At 46.0% G+C, this 24,520-nt stretch overlaps 1 protein-coding gene across 3 annotated transcripts; it reads right to left on the bottom strand.

Moving 5' to 3' along the window:
- Positions 1–950: 950 nt before the first annotated feature.
- Positions 951–24,475, bottom strand: QRICH1 (glutamine rich 1). Of its 3 annotated transcripts, none has more exons than XM_075432520.1 (11): positions 24,364–24,475; positions 23,261–23,321; positions 19,291–19,620; positions 10,777–11,796; positions 7,072–7,243; positions 6,306–6,460; positions 5,389–5,503; positions 3,961–4,069; positions 3,456–3,607; positions 2,679–2,769; positions 951–1,893 (listed from the first exon to the last, which is right to left on the bottom strand). In XM_075432520.1, exons 3-11 carry the CDS (start codon positions 19,597–19,599, stop codon positions 1,701–1,703), a joined length of 2,316 nt encoding a protein of 771 aa, XP_075288635.1. In that variant the 5' UTR covers positions 19,600–19,620; positions 23,261–23,321; positions 24,364–24,475; the 3' UTR covers positions 951–1,700. The 3 variants fall into 3 exon arrangements, with proteins under 3 accessions (XP_075288635.1, XP_075288636.1, XP_075288637.1); XM_075432521.1 differs by lacking the exon at positions 24,364–24,475 and adding an exon at positions 23,461–23,926; XM_075432522.1 differs by lacking the exon at positions 23,261–23,321.
- Positions 24,476–24,520: the final 45 nt, after the last annotated feature.

Genomic DNA, 24,520 nt, shown 5'->3' on the forward strand with positions numbered 1-24,520 from the left:
GAAGCACCAGAGGCTTGAAGTGTCTCTAAGCCCGCACACCTCAACACTGCTCAAAAACACAAAGACAGGGAACATTATGGCTGCTCTCACCATTTACACTGTGCACAACCGACAGAGAGGGCAGACCTTCCTTCTCAATACAGACAGGTGCTGGCCAACAGAAGCTTCAGAAAAATTGCTTGCCTGTACACAAGTTTAAGTTTTTTTACTGTAATATATATATTTAAATATATATCTATATATTTTGGAACAGGGAAGGGACATGAGATGGAGAAGCAGGGAAGACAAGGTCAAGAAGCAGAGTCATCTCCCCGCATCCAAGAAGCTGGTGGCACAAATAACAAGCCTGGCTAGAGTGAACTCCCATTTCAAGCACAGGTGGCTACCCGCTGGCTTCAAAAGAGCAGACTATTTGTTAATGATATAAAATACAGCAACCATTTAAGATGCAGCAAGGCAAGGCTACAGGGCTGGGGTTTATGATCGTGAGTGATGCCAGAAGCTACACAGCTGTGTTAAAAACTGTGAAAAGGCTGTTAAATGGCAGGAGTAAGCCATGTGCTGCTCCTGGAAGGCCTTTTCCCTCCAACACCCCTCCATCATGCCGTTGGTGTGATGTGTTTGTAAAGGTGGGGAGAGGGGGATTTGCCTAGGGGTGAAGCCTCACAGGCTGGCCACAGAACATCAGGACAGCCTGATCTGGTCTCACAGATCCCATGTTCCTAGCCTGACACTGAGCTTCCATCAGCAAGCAGACATTCAGGTCGTTCAACAGAAGCTAATCCCCTTCTACCTTCCTAATTTGTAGGGTGAAAGAAGTCCAGCAGAGTCGGGCTGGAAAGCACAAACAGGGATGAAAACAACCAGTTTGCACACTGATCTTCATATAATGACCCCCCACCCTCACAGCTCACTCTTCCCCAAATAAAGACACATTGTTCAATGGCATGTTGAAAAGACGTGCTCGTCATTCTTAATAAACAACTAGAGTAAGAATACATAAGAGAAACAGGGTGGTATCTTTATATGATACACAAGTGTATGTTACAAGAATTCCATCAGGCACAGGAGCCTCAAGGTTTAAGGCCTCAATGCTAGGCCAAAAAAAGAAGAGTGTGGTAAAGTTTGTACTTTTAACATCTAAAAATGTCACTTAAAGGTCTGAATAGAAATCGTTGGTTTGTTGTTGTTTTGTTTTTTTTTTTTTTTATAAATCACAATTGCAGTTCACTCTCTCCTCTTCCTTCCAAGATAACAGCAAATTAATGTCCAAGCACAAGAAAAGAAGATGCCTGCCTCTCCTCCACTGGCTGAGCAGGTCCATCCATCATTCTGTGCCCTCTAGGCTGCACGTGCTCCAAGGAGACAGAGGCCCCAGCCATCCAGGCCAATCCTGTAGTTCATGTTTTCTACATCATAAAAAAAACCAGAGTCAACCAGCAGCTTTCCACAGCTCCCAGCTCGCAGGGGATATGCAGCCTCCAACGGTTCCAACAGTTTGGTGTGTTGGGTAGGATACACAATGGGTAGCTTTTCCTTTAGATTCTTTTAAAGAGTAGAAGCCTAAAAGGGCTTCATAACTACACCAATAAAAAACCAAAAACTTAGGCATCTCCTTTAGTGTAAAAGTCTGTACAATTTATCTTTGCTTGTCCCTCCCCGTCACCCCGCCCCACCCCTTCTGAGCCAAGAAGGATGCCTTAGTGCATGGTGCTGGCATTAGCCACGGCAATAGCTTCCTGAATCTCTCGTATCACCAGGATCCGGGTGAGCATCTGCTCCATCTGCTCTCTGCTGATCGGCTGGATGGAGTACCAGATCGGGCTGTTGGGGGCCACCACTGGCTCCGGTGTCAAGTAAAAGGTGTCATTCCGGCCTTTCACACTCTGGGGGCTGCGTGAGGAAGATCAGAAATAACCAGACTAACAGAATGTCCTGGGAGGGAGACACTGCCACTGTCCTCACCCCAGGCTTCACAAATCCTGACAGCGAACACGTGGCTGCTGAGACATGAAGGTATAGGGTTACATGTAGGGGCAACAGTGGTCCCAAAGTTTTTAGGCCGTGCCAAGGTTAAAAAGCCATGGTGACGACTACAAGAAAGTAATTTTTATTTCACACTGGTAAGTATAACACACACATGGCTTTAGGGGTCTTTCAGAGTGAAGCAAGGATTGGGTATTTTCACACCCAGGCTAGCTGCAGAGCCATCTGTGCAGAGGAATATTTACGTTAATTATCAGAATCATCGTAATTTAGAGGCGAGTCCTTTGAGGCTCCCTCCAATCTCCACAGCAAGTCCTCGTTTATGTTCAGAAGCCGATCTGAATAGGGCCCTAATCTCAAGTAGCGGATGCTTCCAGATGACTTGCTCGCGAGTCACAGGCAGAACAGCGAGCTCATGCCAACACAGCAAACCTCCAGAGTGAGCATGAGATTAAGAGCAGCCAGTTCACAAATCAGGATTTGCCTCTTAAATACCACACAAGTTCAACTCACATGCCATCGGAGTAAATCCCACCCTCTCACATCAACACCCCTCCTCATTTAAGTAAAATTTACGCAAATGTAGAAACTGTGCAGCTATAAAACACAGCCCTGAAAACTAGGCCAGCCACAAGATGCAGCTGAACAGTCACAGAAGACAAGCAACCATACACATGAACAAGAGCTCTCACCATTTGAAGAGGTAGAAGTCATACAGCTTTATCGGACACCTCAGGGGATTCTCTGGATTCTCAGTCTGCTCTGCATACATGTCATCTGTAACTACAAACCAGCCCCCCAGAAGTCTGTCAGACATTCTGCGTAAGTACAGCAAACTGAGCAGTGCCGTACAGCCTCAGCACTCTGAAGCACCCTGTCACCGTGTGAGAGCTGGCAAGAGACGTACAGCTGTTCCAGGGCACAGGCACCTGATTATAAATGCTCATTCTATAGGGAGCTTGCTGCTGAAGATCACAACCCATCCATATCCTTCTTTTCACTTCTCCTCTACCTCCGCCCAAAATGAGAGAAATCTCACTACTGAGACTGCAATGCCTCAGCTAAATCCCAAGTCTGTGCTTTTAAGAGGACAGACTGTATTTATAAATGGATTCTACATAGGTTCATCATATTAGTCAAGATAAGAGAAGCCCTCCCAAAGAAGTTTCTCCGCCTGTTCATAAGCGCTTACACCCAATAGCCCCTTTTCCCATAAAACACAAAAGTAACAAGACAAGTTATCCTCAGGTCTTGATGAGTCCTATATGCCCCAGGTAAGGTATGTCCCCAAGCTTGTTATTAGAAGGTACTACGCTCTCTCAGAACGCACAGCAGACTCATGCTGCTAGGCTGAAGGTAATTGGCAGAGCCTTGGGTTCTCATGGCCCTACCTGCAGACATCTCCAGGTTCATCCACTTCCTTCAAGACCAGTAAGTAAATATTCCCAAAGAAAACTTCCAGACACTACCTTTCTGTCCTGCCTGGTGCACGCCAGAAGCCTTCAGATAGCGGATACTCGTGCTTTTATCCTTGGGATTAGAAGGGTTCTTCTTGGTCTGCCTCAACACCTTGGAGAAGGCCAGCTTCATGTGCTGGTCTACTGTTTCCAACAGGAAGTATCTGAGCAGCAAGAAGTGAACACAGGACATTCAGAGGCAATTAAAAGATACAGTCACAACAGCGAGGTAGTTATCTATACTCGTCACGAGCCAGCTGAAGCTCAAACCAACAGTGAGTTAAAGGCTGTTCCAGCAGCAAAGCAGGCAACAGCCACAAGTTCAGTTTCCCCTCTGCTAGCTCATTTCCTTCTTTGTACTGCATTGTTTGCCTCATGGGGCTGCAAGAGGGCTCTGTGTGCAACCATTCAAAATTCATTACTTCGCCCTAATCCAGTGCAGTAGTTTCCTACCAACTCTGCCAAGCTATTTGAAGTTCTTTTATTCCCCAGGATTCCCAAAGACCTAAGTACTTACTTTGTATTAAAAAACATCAGTGTAGTGAGCAAGGTGGAAGGGGAGTGAGCTCCTAGCTGCTTACACTCCCACAGCATCTCTTCTGTTACATGACTGGAGAGGACATAACCTGCAAGAATCAGAAGTCAGCATCACACCAGCAGACAGTCACAGCAGGAACACAGGCAGCATTTTACAGTCTAAGTACTGGAGAACCTATAAATCTTAAGGGAAGGGGGAGGAGGAGATCCCCACTGACATCAAGATTCACTACAGTGCAAATAACTTTTTAAATAGCAGGTACGTTTAGGAAACGCTTATATATCAATCTCTAGTTCTGGAGAATATGCTTCTGCAATACGCCTATACATCCCAGCCCAGAGAGAAATAAATATGCACTTAAACAGCTCTTAATTAATGGCTCGACTCCAATGCAGATGCTCCTAATCCAATAATATGCGAGAGCAGGCAGGCCAGTGTAACAAATCAGCTCTTGGCCCTGTGCGCAGCTTTAGTCAGCACACTGTGCCAAGTGATGTATTTGGACACGAGTAATCCTTTGATTCTCAGATCTTTTTCCTTTGTGTAGAAGAGAAATACTATACTCCAAATACACAGATAAACAGAAAAACAGACAGCAGTATGAACTCCAGGGCTTGTGGAATGACAAAGCACAGATCAAACAGCCAGAGTGAAAACAAAAGGATTCTGAAACTTGCGGTGGTACTTAGCCATCTAGCCTGTAGCATCAGCTACTTTTCTGAACACAAGCAATAGCTTCTTCACTGACGTCTAATCAGATCAAAGGGAATGAAGTCATGAGAAACCAGGTTTCCGTGCTCTGAAAATGCAATTCTTAATCTAGTTCTCCTATGAAATTCTGTCAAAATCCATTTCTTCTGGAACTGCTCTGCCCACCCGTGGCCTTTATCTTCTGAACAGGGGGTTGAGATGTGCTGCATTCGACTGCAGCATTTGAAGCTCTAATCACACATTGGTTTTTTTCTTTGACACTTAGCTGGTCCTACAGACCATATCCATCTGGCTACATGGCAACACGACAGTGCTGTATTATCTCCCAAAGTAACAACACGTATTAGAGGCAAGATGTATTACTACTTCAGAGGAGGAAGCTTGATTCAGACCAAGGGCGGCTGGCTCCCAAGTAAGCCAACCTCATGACACTATAAACTCCCAACAATCTGCCTTCTGATGGGTGACAAGCGATAGACAAGTAGTCCTCAACGACAGTCACGGACGGAGTCTGACACATGCAATAACCCCAACATTCACTGCAGGTGCAACATCTTTCTCCCCAGTCAGTATGAGCTGTCCAAGGGACATTAAGTACTTCACAAGAGTTTCTATTCAGACTACACTCATGCTATAGCTCAGTTTATGCATTCCAAATTGCAGAAAGCTTTAAAGTTCTTAAACAAAAGTTCTTACCAAGAGGGGAAACACGGGGCTGTATGTCCTTGAGAACTTCATGTAGCCATTCAGTGAACCGAATATAGTAGAGATCTGAAAAGATGTCATCTACTCGGCCATTTTCAAAGAGATACTGTAAGAGATTCACAACACGGTCCAGTCAGTGGTAGCAAATGTTTTCCTCAGACCAGACCTTATCCTAAGAGCCCATATACCCGGTTAGTCAAGCATTTTACAGCATAGCACTGAAGACTTATACATTCTACATAGAAGAGTAAGGACCCTTGTACCAAAGCTAGTACAGAGTAAGTAATCTCAGTTACTACGCAAAGACAGAGGAAAAAAACGTATCTTAAAACGTAAAGCTGGTTGGATTTCACCTTTTATTTCAGGTATGTTCACTGCAAGTTATTTCACATGACTGTCCTTTGGACATTACTTTTTGAGGTTAAGGGGAGAGATGGTCAATCCTCCTATCAGAGTTTAGCTCTGTTCCTGCAGCTCTTTCAGAAAGCACACTAATGTTACCAGCTCAGACTTCCCACACCACACAAAGCGAAGTTCTTGCCTGTTAAAGCTTCAACTAGGTCAGGTTTTGACATTGACAACTTCCTCAAACATCATACAATCCTCCTCCTCAACCCCCGACACCACCCCCCCAAACACCTAAAAAGATTTATTATTCTCACCATGACACCAAACTCAGTTATTAACAATACTTCATAAACTCAGGAAGTGAAATCATTGCTGCACACTAATTACATGTAATCTGATTTGGTTTTTTTTTTTTGTTAAGCAAAGAGACTTTTTTTTCTTATGAAATTGTTGGGAAGCTGAATAGAAGCCACAGTCTCCATGCTTACAACAGAGAATCCTCCCTGTACATGCTGACAACACGCATGGCTCTGCTGCACATACAGTTGTCCTCCACCTACCTTCTGAATACACAGGAAGATATAGTAGAGCACATCTGGATCATAGGGTTCACCATCACCATTTCGAGCTTCTCGTGTCATTAAGCACAGACCATAATTCAGCTCAGCCACAGCTGAAGAGATGAGATCTTCCTGGAACCTCAGCAGCTGACGCCCTGGAAAAAACAAAACAAAGCCATATTATTTAAGCCATAAAGCCATATTATTTCCCAATCTTTCAGGAATTCTTTCTGACATCTCCAGCTTTGCCATGCTATCTGCTTAGGGCCAGTACAACCTCATTCTCCCAGTGTAATAAAGAAAGGTGAAAGAAATCAAGAGCTCAAATAACAAACGGGCAAGAATCTAACAGGAAGACTGTCCGCCCTGCCAACTGCATGACTACTGCCTTCTTTTACCATGTCCACAACAAAATGCTGCCCTGCAGCAACAGGAAAACAGCAGCTCCGTGACTGCTCTACCAGCTTGGTGGGCATTCACAGCCATGTTGTGCGTCCATGCATCACAGTCATACAGTGCCCTTTTCTCTACTGCTACCAGCCTAGGTGCTCAAGTTGGCTCAGCACAGAGTTAATACCTCCCTTGGAACATGTCCTGTGGCAGTGGGAGCATGCCATAATCGGTACTGCAGAGTAAATCAAGGTTTAAAGTTAAAAACAATCACTGATTAAACAAAGGTGTTTTCCAGAGCCCTAAACAGCCAACATTTTAGTCACTCCTAATCCTACTTGAAAGGAAAGAAAGGCCATGTTGTCATAACACATACTTCCAATAGGTGCTAGTCTGTTTTGGGCTTCTTTTTCCAGCTCTGCATTCTTGGTCTGTGCCCAGCTTTTCCACACTTCAAGCCCTTCTTCTGGCTTCAGAGAGTTTGGAAGTAGAAGTTCAGGTGAAGTCTGTGGCTGTGGTTCAACTTCAGCAACCTGAACAGTTTGAGCCTATGAAAGAAAACATCTCAGTTTATATATGCCCTTCGATATGCAACAGTTAAAAAAAAAAAACCCACCACCACCAAAAAAACACAAACAAGTAATGCAGCACTACCTCGAGCCCTAGTATATCAGCCTTTTGTAACACTCTTAACAAAAGATTCATCCAAGGAACGCAACTTTTCCTGTTTAAATTGAATTGCTGCTTGCAAAAGAGTATTCATCTCTTCAAGAACACTTTTAGTGTGAATGGACATACCTATAATCCCTTTAGCAAATCCAGACTACTTGCAGGTTGACGCATTTGGAAGTCCTGCAGAACACCACAGCAGACCTGCCAGCCACGAGCCATTCTTGCCACAACACCATGTAGAAGCTAACCAGTACATTCAAAGACAAGGACCTCCACAGCGCTAAAGCCCTCTCAACAACAGGCTTCTGGTCTCCCTTTGAACACTGAAATAGATGACTATTGATTCTGAAGCCCTATTTGCTCCAACGCATTTTTCCTGGCTCCAGCTAACTAGTCACTCTGAACCACCACTGGAGTCCATCATCTCGCTACGACAAGAGCGGCCCAAGGCCGCTCGCAGCCACAGCAGCTAGGGAGCCCGCCAGCCCCCAGCAGGGAAGAACAGCAAGGAGCCATCGGCGTTACTGACTGCTGCTGCTCCAGACCCCAGAAAGGTTCTGGGTGCGCTCATGTGTTGCGCGCCACCAGCATCCTTCCCCACCCTTGCCCACTGAGGGCAGGCGCTCTTCATTATTCAGTACATAACAGGCAGACGCTCTGTCCTTATCAATAACTGGTAAGATTAATTCATTTGTAAGAGGTATAAAGTAACAACAGACTAGAACACCAGCATCAAACCATTAATGCAGTTGCAATGAAATGCTCTCAAACTACCAAATACTGCCAATGAGGACCAGCTACTGTTCTGTTAAGAGCCACTGTATGACCTAAAAGGTCTCCAGACCCTTTAGAAGTTTACTTTGCAGCAGGACCTTAAGTCACCAAGAATCACTACCTCAAACTGAAACTTATTTTACAGGCAACCAATGGCACCTATCCAGAAAGAGCAGTGAGCCCTCCAGCTGCATTCTTCACTACAGCTTCTCAATCCCGTGCCACAGAAAGTCTCATGGCTACTTCAATTAAGGAGATTAACATGAAGCTTTACAGCCCTTACTCAAATTCTTACTGGCACCCTGAATGTTACAGAAATAGCAATTCTTACATCAAAACAGTTTGCTTTCTCCTTAAGAGAACCCCAAAAAGCAAGGCTTTGTTATAATGAAGTAACTTTTCCTTCGATACTGCCAAGTGTCAATCCATGAAAACTTGCTCTGAGAGTACTAGAGACCACAATGAAAACGGCGTAAAGACTTTAGTAGTACCTGTACCTTACTTAATATGACAAAAAAAAAAAAAAACAACAGCTGAAGAGGCAAAGCCTGCAGGAGCCTCAGACTGGAGCTTTCTGACTGCCTTCAGTTAGGTTTTCTTTTTTTGCATGAGCTCTTAATAGCTCTTTGCTTATCAGCCCCTGCATCACCAGCAGCATCTACCACAGCTGCAGAGGGAGGCTATGACTGAAAGGGCCCAGCTTTTATCAAGGCAGATGGCAACAAAGTTTAAATTGTCAAGCAAGCCTGTGTCTTAAAGAGGCCAGGAGTCCAAGGGTCAACTGACATCTTGTCTCAGCAGGAGCTAGGATTGCACCTCCGTTCTCCTCCAGAGTGCTGCCCCATTACTCTCCAGAGAGCAGAAAGCTTTCCAGAGCCAACCACCTCCGTCAGCCCAACCCTGGTGGCAATATTCTGCCCTGACCTCACAGACACCTTGTCCAGTGCAAAGGCAGGCACACAGGCTGAACTGGCAGTTGCTTCTTAACTGACACATTTTTCACAAATACAGCAAAACAGCTGCAACTTGCCCAGATCCCACAGCAGCACAAAGCCAGAGGACAGTGTGGGGCAAGCAGACAAATTCCTTCTCAGTCTCACAGCTGCCAGAGGGACAACCCCCAGAATTCTGATGTTCACCTATAGTAGCTTTATTGCCTTCCTGGAGGATGAACGCATACCTCCTGGACTTGCCTCTGTAATTAGGAGCTTATGCAACACCTAGCACTCCAGAGAACCGAGATCAGAAGAGTGTCCGATGCCCAAGAATTGCAGACCACTGTGCGCAGGTACAGCGTTAGTAGAGGCTTTACAGATAACCATTAAAGAAATTATGGAGTTAATACCTTGGAAAGGATCCCAAGAACGTGTCTCATGCTCTTATAAAAACTCTAGAATAAGTCTAAACATCCAGTTTAGCAGAAAGGCAAGAAGCTCTGTCAACTTAGTTTCTTCAAGTAGCTGAAAATAATGAAGTGATCTCTGAAGAACCAATACAGTGAAAAGCCAAGCTACGCAAGGCTCTTTGAACATGACAAAACAAACCCATGCACTGCAAGACCCATAAACTGTAGCCTAAAGTACAGCTTTTTAAAAGAGGGCATTCAACACCTGCAAGTTGTCTAGAGATATATGGAACCCTTTTCAGCAAAGGCCTTCTTGAGCGATAGCCGACAATCAACTCAGAAACAATCGGACGTGACCACAGAAAGTAACCCTCCTCGTCTCAGTGCTTACTGATGACATACAGGGCATATACACCTTTATAAAGCCAACAGTGTTATTCATAAGTGTGAAAGAATTTATAAACAACATTTATGCTGGCAGACTTGGATATTTTTGCCCTCATTCCATTCAGCAAAAATAGGCTCTGAGAGATCAATAACTTTTCACTTTCTGGTAATAACGGAAAAATTACATCCATTTGCACATATAAGAGAGGCCATTAATAGCCCTAGTTATTCAAGTCCTAAAAGCCAATTCAAAATAATCTCTGGCTTAAAGCTAGCAACAAAGCCTTTAAAAACACAGTAACAAATTTTGCTGCCATGTTTGCCCAGCACCATGAAGAGATGCTTATTTGTCACTGCTCGTTACTGTGCTCTTGCACACCAGGCATTTACCAGAAGCAGAACAGTGTTATAGACAGATACACTTGATCAATGAAGTTTGCTCACAACTAGCCAGATTTCGACACTATCTGGGCTCTGGATGTGCTGTGGATTCCACGTGCTGCATAACACACAGAGTAACCTATAACCAGGTGACCTGTACATCTGTACACTTTACTCCCAGTGCAATCATCACTGCCTGTCCACTGCAACCTCTAGAACAGCTCAGGAGAAGACTGCAGACCTCGGGATACCTGCTATGAAGAAGCTTGCAGTGAGCACGTATCTATTAATTTACACTACAAAGATCAGGAATTAACTTTGTTTTGGGAAGTTTCACATCCTATAATTGTGTACCAACATTGACACACCACAGTCTTACACCTATCAGGAGTCAAATGCCCTACGTCATGCCCAGACACATCTCTGCCTCCTGGATACCAGCTGCCCGCTGACACCCTCCCTCTCCACAACACGTGCAAGCTGTTAATGACGGTCTGAGACCGAGACGCAGTTTTAACTTACTGAGCAAGTGACTTGTAGCTGCTGCTGCTGCTGCCCCTGCTCTTGGGGTGTTGGCGGCTGCTGCTGCTGCTGCGGGTCCCATATGTGCACTGTCTGTGCCGTATTCTGGTACGTCCCTGCCACAGCCTGCACTGCCACTGGAATGTGGATGTTGCCATTCATAAACTGCGCTGGAAAGAGCGAATTAGCAAGAGTCTGCACAACTTCCTCATGAGAGTTCTTCACTACTGAAGTACTTCCCACCATCTTATCCTTGTCATCTTCCAGCTTCACGGTAGCCAGTGTCGTTGGCGACCCACTGACGTGGACGGCATTGTAGGCCTCCTGAGGGATGGCGATGTGGGTTATGTTTTGCTGCTGAAGGTCACCACGTGGCTGAGCAGAGTAAACAGGGATGGTCCAAGTCTCTCCAGTGGGGCTAGTAATGGTCCCAGTGGCACTGTACAGGTGGGCACTGTCCACTGTTAACAAGTCTGGCCTTAAAGAGACATAACTTTGCTGCTGGCCCTGAGGGATGGCCAGCACTGTGGCAACTGGCTGCCCTGAAATAGCATACGATACAGTAATAGGCATATCCACTTTACGTTTCTTCACTGGCTGAAGGACACTAGCAGTACTGATCCGCCGCTCTCCCTCTCGCGGAGAGCCTTGTTGAGAAGGTGGAGGTGACAGTGCCCCAACTGTTTGGATCTGTATCTGCTGACCACCAGTAATGGCCTGCCCTGCCACAAGCTGGGCCTGGATCTGCTGGTGTTGTATGTGTTCCTCCTGTATCTCCGCAGCCTGGATCTGTTGGGCAGTCTGCACATGCTGCACTTGGATTTGAGCTGCCTGCAGCTGAGATGGGCTGGGGCTCTGCAGAGACTGACTCTGTATTGTCTGGGATGCCTGCTGCTGCGCCTGGCCTTGGATCTGCACTTGGACCTGTATTGGTTGGTCCGAAGCCTGATGGACAGCAAGCTGAGGAGAGAGCTGCTGGGCGGAGACCTGCTGCGGTGACTGCTGGACCTGGACCTGAACCTGCAATGACACCAAATCAGCAGTTACGGATCAGCAAGCATCAGTGATTCAACAGGGGGGCCACCAACAGAGATGGTCCATCACTGGAGGTCTATGCTCAGGTGTTTCACACTCGGTTTTATGATTCCGTCTATCAGTCCATTAGTAAAGGACTCGTGGAAATGAAACCAAGTTACTCTAGCAGTGCCTGGCTGATAACAGCGATGCAGTATATGATGCATTTGCTCAGCGTTGCGTATGACCACACTTCTCGGCACAGACAGAACAGTGTGTCAGCTGCACTGCCATCCTCAAAGCTCTGTGGGCTCAAGCCAACAGATGGCATCCTTGGAAGCCAAAAGAGTCTTCAGAGCTATTTGCATTGCCAAAACATTATTTCAGCATAGGCCTTGCAATAGCAAGGCTTTAAAGTCACACACATTACAATTCTGATATTAAGTTTATCTTACTACAAAATGCAGGAGCTTGCCTCAACCTTACTACGCTCTAAAGAATGTTTTACTGCTTTCAATCCCAGTCCCCCAAATGGCTGCAGGATCACTTGCCAGTGCCAGGCAGTAAGCAATACGGGTAAGCTGAAACCAGCACTTGGCGCTTTCCACATAGAGCACAGGAATTTTTTTTTCAAACCAACACTAATAGTAACACTACACAAGCAGATGGCAACACAGAGAACTGCAAGTTCAACCTGAATCTTTGTCATGCACTAAGAGGCAACACCACAGCACTTGTTTTTTTTTAAACTTCAGAATTATTTCCTTTGCAGTGATAATTAAAACAAATTCTTTTTTCGTTATTTACTTATTCCATTTAATTCCATTTATTGTCCAAATTCCTCAGTTGTATTTTCTAGCTCATGCACTTACACAATGTCGAATTACAAGGACAAAATCTGTTAAGACTTGGATCCAAACACAGTTCCTTTTATTTTAGGGGGGGTAAAAAAATAAAAAATTAGTCACACCCTCTCACATCAACGCTCATTTGTCTGTCACACTACCTAGCAGCAGTCCAGGAGCAGACTCAAAGCTAGGAGTCAGAGGCAGTCCCCAACACAGAGTTCAGGTCTCAACAACTTCCCATGTCAGGCCTCAAACAAACCTAGCTGGTATCTCCACTCCCAGGGCACCAAGAGAGGTCTGCTCTCCTTGTCCAGACACTTCACCACTTTGTCCCCATATTTACACAGCCAATTTGTTGCGTTTGCCTTGTCCTGGAAGTGATATCCCAGATTACTAGGATCATCTGCTTCTCCGGGCTTCCTTAACACTATATCTTAACGGAAGGAACCAATTGCTCAGCTTCTTTCAAATCCAACTGAGAGACGTAGAGCTTTATCAGCGGCACCTATGAAGGCCAAATGAAGTCTGAAGTCAACACAGATCTATTTAGTTGCAAAACTATGTCTACCTACTCACATTCTCTCTCACCCTTTTTTACCTCACTTTCTAGAGTCAGTCAAGTTAACACAGCATTTGCACAGAGATGCCACTCTAGCCAGCCTGACCATGCCAAAAGAACTGTGCAGACACACAGAACCTCCCTTCCCAACATCACCTCCAAGAAGTCTTAAAAAATGTTAAGGATTCATCTGCAGCCAATTAAGAGTTGCTAAGGAAAAAAGTGGGGTAGCAAAACGCACTACTCGCAGACCTGTTCTATAAGTCACATCTTGTTAAGAACTAATTCCATTTCCAAGAATATGGAACTCTACAGGTTCCTACTGGGAGCTATATGCAGTTTACTGTCATACAGATGATGCAGACTCTCTATCATAATTTCCTGTCATGGGCAACTTCCACCACCTTCAGCAGATGAGTAATCATGACCTGATGCCCTACACTACACCCCCAGGACTAAAGCCTAACCCCTACAACCAGGATGTCTTGCTACTGCTTTACAGTTCACACAGTGTTATTGCTGACACCCAAAGAATGAGTCCAGAGCGAAACAAGATGAAGAAGTCAAGACTCCAGAACCACTGGAAGTTCTCCATGCTGCAAAATGCAGGCATCATGCTTCTGACTAGAGACTACTCCTATTTAAAAGAATATGGGAGCTCTACCCACCATGCATTACACATCCCGTGTGAATCACACATCCATTTTTAACAACTGTATTTTGCAGTAGATCCCTCCCCTATTTTCAAGCAGGTTGTACCCAGGAGTGCTACAAGGATTCACTTCAGATCTAGAGTCTGAGACCAGAGCTTCTTACGTTGACCTCATTGTCTAACTTGCTATCTGAGAAAAAAAGGACAAAGAAGTACACTAAACATCAGCAGCAGTTGACTTTTTAAAAGAATATGTACAAAGAGGAATGCTGTAAATTTACAGGCCAGGACCAACAGGGAGGACTTTAAATCTTCACCTTTGCTACAGATTAAAGTGAGAACATATTATGCTGGAAATTCCTGGGTTATACTGGTGCAAAAGATGAACATGCCAAGTTACCAGTACTGAAAAACTGCTTACTGCCAGAAGTTTGGATCTAACAGCATGAATAGAATCACTTCCCAGCAGGCTACCCTCACGCGGAGAAATGCCTTTTTACCATAAAATAGCAAGAATTTGGAACAAGTACTAACCGACTAGACAATCAAAGGCAAGTCAGCCCTGCATCGTAACAGGAGGGCAAAAGTAAATTTTTAAGATTCCCTTAAAGGAAATCTTCAGTAAGATTAAGCTCAAAAACACATTCTGTCTAGAACTGAACATATGCAAAGAGAAAATACGTAACCCCACAAGCATGAGAACAGCTGAAGCCTGGTTTCCAAAAGTTTTTTTTTCCCCTCATAGTTGATAGACTAACTCCGACAAACTTTCAAGTAGGATTCATAACATGTCTGCCCTGTGTGGATTCTCTGCCCAACAAAGAATCAGACTGCAGAACCACAGTTCTGAAACAACTAAGTTGAAAGAATTCCCAAGCAAAGAAAATTTTCTCTGTAGACAGACTGGATTACCCAATATTTCCTAAAGCCTAACTCCAAATGAGCATGCACAGCAACTCTTGCCTGCATGGATTTTCTGATACCTAGCTTGCCCTAGAGCACCTGACAGGCTCTTAAACACCTCTGTTCACAAAAACGTCTCGGTTTCTGATGCTATGTTTACACTAGCAAGTAGTAGGGTACACGAAAAGCAGACCTTCAGAGCACGACTGAAGGCCTACTAACATATCCACACTGAAATAGTCTTCTGGAATGTTCAAACTCAGGTCTAGTCTTGCCCACTAGCCAAGCTAGAAAACATCTAGACACAGCAAGACTGCATCTTATTGCTTAGCTTCCTCTGAAGGGAATCCCAAATGACAGGCTCCAAACCTAGGAGAGGTAAGGGGAGGCAGGTGGTAAACTTGCTGTGGGAAGCATATTCCAAATCCCCCTCAAAAGTAATGTAGGTGCACCTCAAATTTCCACACTTGAGCAAGCTGACAGAAGTCAAACACTTGGACAAAAAGTTATGAGAGCAGAAGAGCAATCCCAATTATTTTTTAGCCCAATCTATGAAAAGAAGGCTCAAAATACGCTTCGCTCAACAACAGTCTTAAGCTAACACAACTCCAGCATTAAAAACTAATACTGCAATAACGAGTTCCTTCCAGTGCTACACCAGAAAGCATACATACAAGTACAAAAGAGATCTCAGGTACAGAGGAGGCAAAAAGACCGATCACTGAAGTAGCAGGAAATGTTGGAACTTGTTATTCAACTACTTTACAGGAAGTCCTTTGCTATCTATCTAAGTAAACAAGGTCTATGGGGAGGGAGTGTACAAGTCAGCTTTTCAGAACAACTGCCAGACAGATTCTCACTCCAGGTTTTTTCCTCTGTTCATTCATCAACATCAGAGAGAGAATTCCACGGGCCAAATTAGGCCTTGCACGTCTTTGAACAGTTATAATATCAAGATCACATTGCTAAGTTATACACTGGGGCAGGATTTAGTCTTAAGACAGTTAAAACACACAAACCAGGGATAACAAAACAGCTTACCTCTCAAAGAGGACCTGACTTCAACATAGAAGAAGGTGCTACCTTGAAAACACCACGCAACTATAACCATTCTTTGACATGGCACACTCAGCCCCAGCAAATGCTAATTAACACTAGCTGCTACACTAATACCTTATTGGGATGCTTTTCAAAGGTAAGGGAACAGGAGCCCTACCTCCAGGCTAAGCTTCAGAACCAAGGCTGAGGCAGGGCGAAGCTGCATCCATCAGCAGTGAAAAGAAGGTGTATTCCATACCGAGCCAGAGATAACATTTTCTTCTGAGCTACTTACGGGCATCTTTCCCTGCCTTACGTCATTAATAATGCCCAGCTTCCTACAACAGTCTGAAGTTACAGAATAGACTGGGGGAAGACTGAAAAGCTGAACAGTAAACACATAAGGAACTGCGCAATTCAAAAGGCAGAAGCCTTAACTGAAAGACATTTTACACAGGCATTTATCCATTCCCTATATAGTGCTGCAATCTTGCTCACCTGTAGCATCCTCCCCTCAAGCCCTGTCTAAGAAGCTCCTGCCACCTAGCCATCAGACTCTGTCTTCATAAAAGGCTAAAAGCTGAGGATCTTCCCCACGTGCACTGTATGTATCAAGCAAAGACACCTTCCGTCCTCTGATAATTCTTTCAATTCTGTCTTCTTGCGGAAGATGAAGAGGTGCAAGAGGTTCACCAAGCACTGCAGAAATACCATATTCAGGAACCAAGTCAGCGCTGACACCTCTTCTCACTGGCATCATCAATTCGATGGCCCGAATGCACAACACCAACCAGCAACAATCTCACCAGAGGCAAAGCTGATAAAACTCTTGCTCGACTGGAGCAAGACAGCCCTTCTGGACCATACCCTGATGCAGCACAGGGTATGACAACTTGACATACTAAACTCTTTAAGATCGCTAACGGCACCACTGTGATGCTGGGCACTGAAGCAGCTCCAAGACACTTGTACTGTAGCACTGGCTAGTACGTAACCCAACAGTTGCATCCACTCAGCCTTTAAAATGACCACTTGGCAACAGTTTGTTGAACCTTGTAGGCAAGAAAACCCTACGGTGGCAACTTCAAACAGGAACTTTATTTTGCCAGGATAAATAAAAGCTGCAAGCAGTCACGCACTGTCTCTGGTTGTTCACAGCAAGTAAAATCTAGGATGAAACCTGAGTACTGTCTGTCTATCTTTATGACCGTAAGGTTGTCAACAGCACTTGCAACCATGAGGTCATCTGACTGGTCGTATTTTTAGTCACCTTCAGCACCACTGTCATGCTGCCAGACATAAGCGTAGTCATTCAAAGGGTCTTCCACTGATTTGCAATTGGATTAGCAAGAACTAAACAGATTATCAAGTCAAGTACTGGGATGACATAAGTTTGATCAAAAGCTAAGAGGCTTCAGCAGATGACCAAAATTTTACAAGCAGTATTTTAGCAAAGCGCGCCAGATGGATCAGGTGCACAGCTCTAGTGGAACATCGTCACCCCAGAGTCACAACAAAATTCAGCTTTCTTCAGACACCATGATCAGCCACTGCTGCCACAGTGACAGTGTTTACGTGTCTCAAGACTAAATCATGTGCTTAACATAAATTGTGTCTTGATAAGAAATCTTGAAAGACAGAAAACCCTCTTGCAAAGGGGTAAACACATTCCTTTCTATCCCATCCTTGCAAAAAAACCTTCAAGATAATTATGAGCTAGCTGCTCAAATACACATGAATCCAGCTGCACAAAAACTGCAACCATATCTAGCACCAGATATGCCACCTAAGTGTTTTGAGGCGTTTGTAACATCCTAAAGTGAACAGCAGGGCAGGAAACACAAGCACTAATTATGATCTGTAGTGAAAGATGTGAAAGCAGGTTTTTTTAAAACATCAAAAACAAGAGGGAGAGAACAGGCAACATTCTTTAGTGAAGTTGCTGGAATGTTGACTTTCTTCAGGTATTTTTCATGTTCAGCGTGCGGGCCATTCAGTTTAAAAAACAGGAACAGGTCTCTGGCAGCAACTCTATGGTTATTTTCCAGAAGGTCAGGAGATTATTTTTCTCCAGAGCATATGATATATGACCCCCCTCTTTATCTCACTAGAAGACTTGCAAGGGTCAAGCTTGAACTCTGAGTAGTTCTGAAAGGAGGCAGCAGCAGGGGGGGGGGGGGGGAAGGGAGATTCCACTTTACTTTAACAATTGATCTGGGGGCACTCCACGTCTTCAAGACTCAGGCACCCAAAAAAGCCAACCCTCCGAGTTCCTATACTGAAGAATTAAACTTCTCCCAAAAGACATGCTAGCTGGCAGAACCAAAAGCACCCTTACTCAGTTTTAATAGACTCACGCAGAGATCCAAGCCATGTCTCTGAGACTACAGGCTTTTATTCTTGAAAAGCTTTGCGACACAAGCTACAGCAGGGCAACAGGTTACAGAAGTCCCAGTTAAGCATTGATTTACTCAGAGAGAGTAGTTGGAGACAAGTTACTCGGTGAGAGAAGCAAGTTTGTCTTTGCAGTGGCATAAAAGCACACAAGTGTGTTGTTAGCACAAGTCTACAGCACTGCTGCAAGTTCACACTAACTTATCTCCAGTCAGTTCTGTCTCCATACCCTCATTTGTTAAAAAGAAAGCTCATAACTTTACATTCATGCTACAGAAGGCAGAAAAATTCGTATCTGAAGTGTATCAGAATTACAGCTGTAGACAGAGTTCAGCTGTTTGGAGACATATCATAAGAAAACCTTAGTAAATGCCCTACCACCTATAAACTCTTCAAATTATGAAATGTGTTTGAGGACCAAAGCAGTTATCCTAAATTAAATGTTTGGGGTTTTATTTTTCCCCTCTGGTGCTAGATTTGCTCATTTATAAAAATTACTGTAATACCTGTTTAAAAAAATAGAGAAGATTTCTTCCACTGTGCAAAGGGATAATCTACCGTGACATATACAAGTCTTTTAAGGTTCCTTTCCTGAAAGGTATCTTCCTGGTTCGTATTGTAAGTTCACTCCCTTGCATTTCCTCCAGACTTAAAAGCCAGTTCAAGAACTACAACTTTCAGAATGTTCATGCAAAATCATGTAAACAGTATTGATTTCATTAAAAAACACCTGAAGGTGAGTTAGATCCCACAACCACTCTGAACAACCAGATAAAGCAAGACCAGCAGAGGGGAGTGATTATTTATAGCAGCTTCACACAGAGTGTAAGGCTTCAGTGGGTTGTGTACATGGCAGAACTGTCAACCGTTCCTCCAATAGGCTATACCACTACATTGCCATGTATGCTGCTACTCCTACAGCAGGGCTCAACGGAGGCATAATCAAGAGAGAAATTTACTACCAAATTCCTTAAATGAAAGGGAAATAGTGCTGTTCTGTATAATGTTAATTGGCTTCTTAAGTGCTTGCCTGTGGTTTCAAGTTAGACAGTACTCCATGGGTTAGCAAGTCATATATACATTTAGAGATGATTTAGGATGCTTACCTGGACTTGCTGGGGTTGCTGAACCTGTATCTGCTGCTCTGGCTGCGTCTGCTGCTGGACACTGGTTGTCACAGGACAAGCAAGTTCAAGCAAAGACCCAGCCACCTCTGTGCTGTCCGTGTAAATGCAGTTGCCACCCTGCTGATAGACCATTGTTGTGGTTGCCGTCTGCTGAAACTCCTGCAGAGCTTCCGGCCCCTTGGACGCAAGGGAGTCCAGAAACTCCTTCATCCTGTGCTGGGGGATCGTTCGCGCCTTCACACGGATGTATTCTTCAAAGGAAATGGTGTTCTCCAGAGAATTATTCATATTGCAAGGTCCTTAGGGTTCCTTAAGGAAAGAAAAAGTAAAAGTCTTAACTACAGTGCTCCTTTGATGCAAGGATATTCCTAACTCCAGTAACTGATTTCTCATACCAAGTACCGTGTGTGAAAACTAGCAAACACGCACAGCCAGATGCCCAAGACAGATGCTTTAGTTTTATGAGGCATCTTGTGCTACTCTACTACACGCTCCTCAGATTAACCCTTAGCAGCTCAGAGAAGTCTGAACGATAACCAGGTGTAACTGTGGTACTACTGAAAGAGCTCACTACCATCTAAAATCTTCTGGATTTGTACTTCACCCAGACCAGGTGAGGAGTCCCATGACAGAAGAAATCAAGTCACACATTTCTTTCACTGGCAGCATGCAGTATTAGTGAGAGAAGCACAGAAATCAGTATCCGTGGCCCTGCTTTGCAGCCACAGAGGTGGGAGAACCAAGGAGTATGTTCTATCATGCCGTGCAGTTCTATTCTAGGCAGCTAATGGGAAGCACAACGGAAGAGCACTAGATGCAGCATTCAGCCCACTGCTATTAGGACTAGGACAGCCTTATCAATTCGAACATAGCAAGCAAAAGCAGAGTGCTGGAGTCAAGAGATTCCTCAAATGGGGAACTACACGCACAGAGAAGCAGAGCTCTGGAAATCACAAAGGCAATAGCAGCATCAGCTCTTGATGTCCTTTTAATATAGGAAGAGGTTAACATAAAACATGCCATGTATGAAGACAAAAGAGACAGAAAAATAAATCAGATAATCAGGGAGGAAGTGAGAGCAAGGGGGGGAAAAAAAAAGAAAACAAACGACAAAAAAGATGACTCCATCTGAGAACATTAGAAAGCTCTAGGGCATACTCTGACAGCGTTCTCCTCTTATTGACTTCTCTTGTTTAAACCCACAAATTGTTTCTGCAGTGAGTATACTGGTTGTTTCTAAGGCACTAATTAGTCTTCACAAAGCATAAATAGATTTGAGCTATAACACTACCAGATCCTGAGATGGTTGTGAAAAAGACGTGAAACAGCATGAGATCAGAACTAGAAGAGGCGATGCAGTACTACTGGATCAAGCTTCAGACAGGCAGAAAAGGGGACGAAACCACTATATGTACATTATGACTGTAGTTCTAAAGAGAATAGGTATGCAAAGCAGAACCATATATATCATTCCATCACAATTCAACAAAGTGGAACCAAGACAAAAATATGTGGTTGAACATCAGACTGCAACAGCCTGTGTGAAAATGGGAGCTAGTTCTAGCCTCTCAGTGGCACCCAAGCATATTCCACAAGCCCAATTCTCACCAAAATCAGCGGGAGCTAGAGCAAATTCTAACCACTCTTCACTGTTACGTGACAGCAGTCTAAACACACAGACGTTTTTGTTTACATGGAGGAGGTTCATGGCTAGTGCACTGGACCACGCTCACAGGAGAAAGAATGAGTATCAAAGGTAAAGGGAATATACGAGGCAACTTGCACTGTATCTACAGTTTCTAGAGTTATTAAGCAACATTTGTTGCTGTAGGAGATTACTACAGAAAATGTTCTTAAGACATGCATCAGTGTCTAGTAAAAAGCACCGGCTAATGGTGTTCACTTAGCAAATACAACCACCCTGTAGAAATCAGCATACAGAAGGTCCCATAGCACTCAGAGCTGGACAGAAACACAACTCCCCTGCCCTTCAGAGATTCTGATCTGACACGTTTTCAAGCCAGCTGTGTGTGACAGAACCGGTAAAACTATTCACTCAGCTGCTGAGTGAGGGTTCCTCCAGGAGCCACGCGGGCACAAAGTACCCCTGTAAGCTCAGCACTGGCCTTTCCCTGCAGCAGGGGCAGCAGTACTGATGGCTCAGTCAGTACTCTGCAGGACACGTTATTAACCCTTTCCCAGGTGACTGCACGTCCAAGGTGGAGCCGATGGACAGCAACCTTGTCAACACATCCTCAGTGACTCAGGCAGGACCTACCCCAGGCACAATCGAATGCATCTTCCATCTAACCGCGAGATGCTCCGCTACATACTTGGAAGCTGGAAAACAGATTTTGAGTACTTAAACTTCTGCCCACTGTCTACGTGGAACAAATATTTGACCTCAGTACTACAGCGAGGCTTTCAGAAGAGCACAATCATTTTGCACATCCACTTTGAGGTACACAAGCAGACACAGCTTTCAGAGGAGGGCTCTTCTGGGGAATAAGCCTCAAGGATGCCACGCTGGGAACCCAGCCGTGAACGCTACAGGTGCTCTTTGAGATTACATGCTCTTTGACACCTAACTGCTGCTAAACAGGACCGGCTCACCTCTCAGCAAAGACCCTGCTTTCTTCCTTGCTCCCGCACTGATGCTTATTACACTGTAACTGCTCTGGGAATATCTATTCACCTTCTGTTAATCTTGTCAAGGACAAGAGTGGGGAGGTCAACAGGGTCACTGTTTTCAGCAGCAGTTATCCCATTAGCCCTCACTTTTTCTTTTGGAACTCCAACCCTTCTGTCAAAAGCTGCTCACAGGTACGTTGTGCTCCCATGCAGCAGAGACAAGAAGCCACCAGAAACCCAGACGCGTAAGTGGCAGGCCCAAAGATCAAGAAGAGGTCCACAACCAAACAGTCACCTGCCTCCTCCAACCACCAGGAAGCAGAACAAACACAGCACAAATTTCTTACATACAAATCCTTGACCCTGGTCAGCTGTTCCATCCTAATTAGTTCTTTTTAGCAAGCATCAAAATCAAGAGCCTACTAAGCCAATCTTCCCCTGCTAGTGAATCTTCCCCTGCCACAGGTATGCTCTCTATTCTTCTAGCGTGGAAAAAAAAAAAAACAACCAACTTTCTTTACATTTGCTTGAAGTTACTATGCTGAGAGTCACTAACGCCCAGAACAGTGAAACACTTATCTGAGCCACTGCAGCACCTGAAGTCCCAACCACGGATCAGAACCCCACTGCGCCATGTTGTGTCTGTTCCACTCCAACTCTGGCGAGCAGAAAGGAGCTAAAGACACCGCAGGCAACCATGCGGGCTGGCCTGTTTCTCCCACAGTCATTCCTGTCAGTTTGAAGGCTGCTTGGGGTTATTTAACTCAAAGCATTGAACTCCTCAAAACTGCACTTCACAGAACCCCAAGCAGCAGCAGAGGTACCAGGCCTAGATGAAAATGCAGGAAAGTAATCCTGTGTTCCCAGAAGTTTTATTTATTAAACGTAAACCCACCTGCATTTATGACAGAAAACCTCTATATGGCTCCACTGTGCGTCTAACAGCGTTTTGTAGAGCAACATACACAGCCTGCTGCTGCAGTCACTGTTTTCACTGCTAGTTATTAAAACACACTAATTTATGCACTCCATTTATCCCGTAGAGACGCATTAGGAACAGCAAACACCCATCCTCACTAGATCTCGGCAGCATGTTTTTAATACCACGTTTTAAAAACAAAAGAGACCACCCAGGCAATAAGCTTTCTCCTATAAGGGAGGTAATTCCTCCCTGTTTAGCGTAACCGCATTTCTTGCGGGAAGTAAATTCAAGAAACTCTTTGAGGATCATGAGCACATACGGTTAGTTCATAAAACTTAGACTGAGGTTACTGAAAACACACACACAACTTGCAGCATGTGGACAATCTGGACTCACCAGTCACCATGTTGCATGTATTTCTGCTGCTCTTGTCCTGAGCTCTTAGACTTGTAACGTTCTGGAGAAGACAGAACAAAGAAGCCCTTTCCATCCCCAGTTCCTCTTTCTTTATTAAAGCCATTTTATTTTTAAATATGTATCCCATTAAGAAAAAAAAAAAAAAAGAGATATCAGGAAAGAAGGTTATGATCACCCACGCAGCCAGCAGCTCCTGCGGGAGACCTGAGAGGTGCCCAATTCCTAACCACTGCATCCCTCAGCCTGGCAAGCGTCACTGGGAACGGCTGCCTGGGCGCATCTGCCACAGGGCGCCGAAAGGCGACAGGCGCGGCGCAGCCGGTGACACCGGAGTTACGGGAAGACAGAACTGAGAACAAGGCAGCAGCAGCAGTGACCGGATCCAGAGGTGCCCCCTGCTCCCCCCGCAGCCGCTCCCGGCCCAGGACAGACGGGAACGGCACAGGCCGCCCGGCCCAGGCGCGGTGAAGCTCCATATTTAGCCCCTGAGATCATCGGCCGCGGCTCGGCCTCTCCCCTGCTCCAGCGGGGGACGCGGAGCCCGCGGGGCTTCGCCCGTCCGCCGGGAGCCCGGCGCTGCCCGGGCCGCTCCCCGCCGCCGCCTTTGTTCCCCGGCGGGGAGGCGGCCGGGCCCGGGGGAGACGCCACACCGCCCCCTCCCCCCCCGCAGGAGCCATGTTGGGGGCTTCGCCGGGGACGGCGGCCGCCGAGGGCCGCGCCGCGCAGAGGCGGAGGCCGCGCCTTCCGGCGCGCGCTGCCGCCGCCCGTGCCCGCGCGGGGACGGGGCCGGCCCGCCGGGGGAGGGGGGGAAGGACGCGCCCGCTGCCGGGGGAGGGGGGGCCGAGTAGGGGACGCGCCCCGCGCGTGCACGGCCAAGCCGCGCGCGCGTCCCCGCGGGAGGGGCCGCCCCCTCCCCCCCCCCTCCCCGCCGGGCCCGCGCCGCCCCCGGAACCACCGCGGCCGCCTCCCCTCGCGCCCGACAGGAGGCCCCGCCCGGCCCCGCCACCGCCGCGCATCCCCCCCCACCCCCGGCCCAGCGGCCTCACTGCGCCGCGGCGTGGCCCGGCCCGGCCCCGCCTCACCCCGGCCCCGCTGCCGCCGCTGCCTCGCGCCGCCGCCTCGGCCCCGAGTCTTTTCCCCTCACAGCTCCCTGGGCGCCATCTTACATTCAACCCCCCGCAGCCAATCAGCGCACGGCCCCAGCATCGCGAGAGCGCGGCTGCCAAGGCCCGCGAGAGC

This window comes from Opisthocomus hoazin, chromosome 11 (assembly GCF_030867145.1).
Source record: "Opisthocomus hoazin isolate bOpiHoa1 chromosome 11, bOpiHoa1.hap1, whole genome shotgun sequence".
Lineage (NCBI taxonomy): Eukaryota > Metazoa > Chordata > Aves > Opisthocomiformes > Opisthocomidae > Opisthocomus > Opisthocomus hoazin.